General features: G+C 44.5%; 1 protein-coding gene across 1 annotated transcript in view; it reads left to right on the top strand.

Annotated features, from left to right (window-relative positions):
• Positions 1-109: 109 nt before the first annotated feature.
• Positions 110-3,347, top strand: part of taf10 (TAF10 RNA polymerase II, TATA box binding protein (TBP)-associated factor) — a 5,998-nt gene continuing 2,760 nt past the window's right edge. Inside the window, exons 1-2 of the mRNA XM_046056999.1 lie at positions 110-530; positions 869-1,020. Of these exons, the coding sequence (XP_045912955.1) occupies positions 398-530; positions 869-1,020 (285 nt within the window). The 5' untranslated portion in view covers positions 110-397. The remainder of the gene's footprint in view (positions 531-868; positions 1,021-3,347) is intronic.

Below are 3,347 nucleotides of genomic sequence, written 5' to 3'. Positions count from 1 at the left end.
AAGTCTTCAATCCAACAAACACATGACTTTTGGTTAGACTAGCATTAGTACCCGTATGGAACTGTAGCGTATCCTCGGAAATATTCGGCTACCTTCGGCAAATCCGATCCATACAGAGTCACATGCGGTCACATGACGCGATTAGCTCTGCAGCATGAACTCAGCTTTCTGCTGCACGGTTAACGTTACATTAGCTACGAACGTTTGATGCTAGCTAGCATTTGATTCTGTGATTTAACATTCTCCGATTACAAAAGTAGATTTACTTCACAACACAGTATTTTGTAGAAGACAAGTCTTAGAGCTATATAACTCGGAATCGCGCTTTTGGGCGTATTTCTTCGGCATTTCTCTGTGCTAGCTAGCTGAGGTTTGCGCGTTAGCTAACATTAACATCATGAATATTGACAACGTTAATCAGTCTGTCACAACTGGAGTGTCATCTACGCCGTCTTCAACTTCAAGTAACTGTATCGCAAATGATAATGCAGCAACCAACGTTAGCAGCATCCCTTCGGTCACCAGTAATGGTAACGTTATGTGACTTTAGCAAATGTTCATGTTGTGCTAAACACTTGGTAGGATGTTTGTGCTACTGAAGTCAGATTAATTGTATGGCTGTCAAAATATATATGGAAGTACGTTAAGATTTTTTTCATGCATCATCATGTGTGTTCCTGGAAGTTTGTAGAACCCTCTTAGCAAACAGGTTTTGGACTTTGCACAATCTCAGTGTAGCTAGGCAATACTGCAGACAGCTTTCCCTAAGATTAGAAACTAACATTTTATTATTTGAATGGAGCAGATAGGTTTACATTTCTGTTTCTTTGATTCAACATAAAGTCATCCCTGAACACTTTCATTACAGCTTCAGCGGCCATGGTGACACCGTCAGCAGACACATCTGTATCTAACGGTGTCTATGTCCCTGGTGGCATCACCAATGGAGATGTAAAGCCCGCCTTCTCCACCACCCCCTTGGCAGATTTCCTCATGCAGCTGGAAGACTACACTCCCACAGTAAGTAAAGTTTTGTCAGTCAGCTTACCAAATGCTGCTTTCACAGGTAGGGGCCACATCGTCAGAAAGACCAAGGGCCTCATTTATAAAACTGTATGGAGAAAAGACTACTAAAGGTGGTTCAAAACACAGGAAGTGCGTTCGCACAAAATATTCTGATTTATAAAACAGTGCGCACACGTGTTGTACGCCGATTTCCCATTATAAATCAAAATCAACTTATAATGTGGCGTATGTGAGCGAGCTCCTTGCCCGACCCTTTAAACGCCTATACTTGCCTATAAATGGTCAGTGAAACGCCCCTCATTAATATTAATACGTACTGACTGCATGAAGATAAGGACAGTTAATTCTGACAGAAAAGCCACAAAAAGACATTTAACCCTAGTGTGACACTGATGTTCTTTTTGGTGAAGCTGAAGCATGTTTGGTTGGTAAAACGCGGACTTATATACAACACTTGTGCACCGGAGGATCAGGTGGCACCGGCGCTCCACCCCCTTATAATCAATCTGCAGGAAGGGGCTTCCCTCCTGAGTAGTGGTGGAGGGGGACACATACACGCAAGATGCACTAGATGACTCAGGTACATAATTTTCCCCAGTTTGAAGAGAGTGTAAACCAAATGCGTTCCACTTGTGTTTTATTATTTATTAAGGCTACACAAACAGTCCATTCACTTTATAAGGCTACCAATGAGTTAAAAAAAGTGACTTGTTTTATGTGAGATAAGCGGCACACTAAAAGATCTACTTAATAAAATAGTGTTATTTTTCCATACTGTGTTTTTACAAGCAGCGCATACGAAACTGTACACTCGTATTTGCTCGACTGAGGCAACGAAAATGGCATCAATTCAAAAACTCTTTGTCCTTCTGTTCACCTTATTTATGAGAATAAATTGCACTGCATTCTATGCAAACACAGATATCTGTTTATTAACCTAAATCATGTCATCATGCGCTGAAGTCAGATGGATGCTAAAATCCTGTAAATCCAATATTGCCATGTAGCAGTCCTGCTGGAGAATTAGCCTCTGTACAAACAGTATAATAAAATTGTAATATAATTTACAACTAGTGGTCGACTGATATGGGTTTTTCAATGGCCAATGCCGATATTTGGAGAGCTGGGCGGATGATGACAGATCAAAACAAAGATCATGTATAATTCCATTATTCCATGGAGAGTACAATCTAATAGACATGGTTATCTTAGCCAGTAGCATGTTGTTTTAGATGGATTTTCTATTAATAATGAAAGAGAAAAATATTTGATAATGCTGTACATTTCAGAATGTGACTGGTGTTCAAGGTAGAGTGAGGTACAGTTTGTCAGACTTGATGTCACGATGATGAGAGAAACATGTTAACATTTAGAAAAGACGATGAGGACTGAGGAAATTTTATGCTCCAAACATAGACAAGGCTGCCTGCAGATGTGTTTACAGACTTGTTTATCAGCCTCATTAGTGATGGTCTCCTGAGGGATCTCCTCCCAGGCCTAGACTAAGGCATCCGCCAACTCCTGGACAGTCTGTGGTGCAACGTGGCGTTGGTGGACGGAGCGAGACATGATGTCCCAGATGTGCTCAATTGGATTCAGGTCTGGGGAACAGGCGGGCCAGTCCATAGCATCAATGCCTTCGTCATGCAGGAACTGCTGACACTCCAGCCAGGTCTAGCATTGTCTTGCATTAGGAGGAACCCAGGGCCAACCGCACCAGCATATGGTCTCACAAGGGGTCTGAGGATCTCATCTCCGTACCTAATGGCAGTCAGGCTACCTCTGGCGAGCACATGGAGGGCTGTGCGGCCCCCCAAAGAAATGCCACCCCACACCATTACTGACCCACCGCCAAACCGGTCATGCTGGAGGAAATTGCGGGCAGCAGAACGTTCTCCACGGCGTCTCCAGACTCTGTCACGTCTGTCACATGTGCTCAGTGTGAACCTGCTTTCATCTGTGAAGAGCACAGGGCGCCAGTGGCGAATTTGCCAATCTTTGTGTTCTCTGGTAAATGCCAAACGTCCTGCACGGTGTTGGGCTGTAAGCACAACCCCCACCTGTGGACGTCGGGCCCTCATACCACCCTCATGGAGTCTGTTTCTGACCGTTTGAGCAGACACATGCACATTTGTGGCCTGCTGGAGGTCATTTTGCAGGGCTCTGGCAGTGCTCCTCCCGCTCCTCCTTGCACAAAGGCGGAGGTAGCGGTCCTGCTTCTGGGTTGTTGCCCTCCTACGGCCTCCTCCACGTCTCCTGATGTACTGGCCTGTCTCCTGGTAGCGCCTCCATGCTCTGGACACTACGCTGACAGACACAGC

Source organism: Micropterus dolomieu, linkage group LG08 (genome assembly GCF_021292245.1).
Source record: "Micropterus dolomieu isolate WLL.071019.BEF.003 ecotype Adirondacks linkage group LG08, ASM2129224v1, whole genome shotgun sequence".
Lineage (NCBI taxonomy): Eukaryota > Metazoa > Chordata > Actinopteri > Centrarchiformes > Centrarchidae > Micropterus > Micropterus dolomieu.
This window is presented reverse-complemented; position numbering and strand designations above follow the sequence as displayed.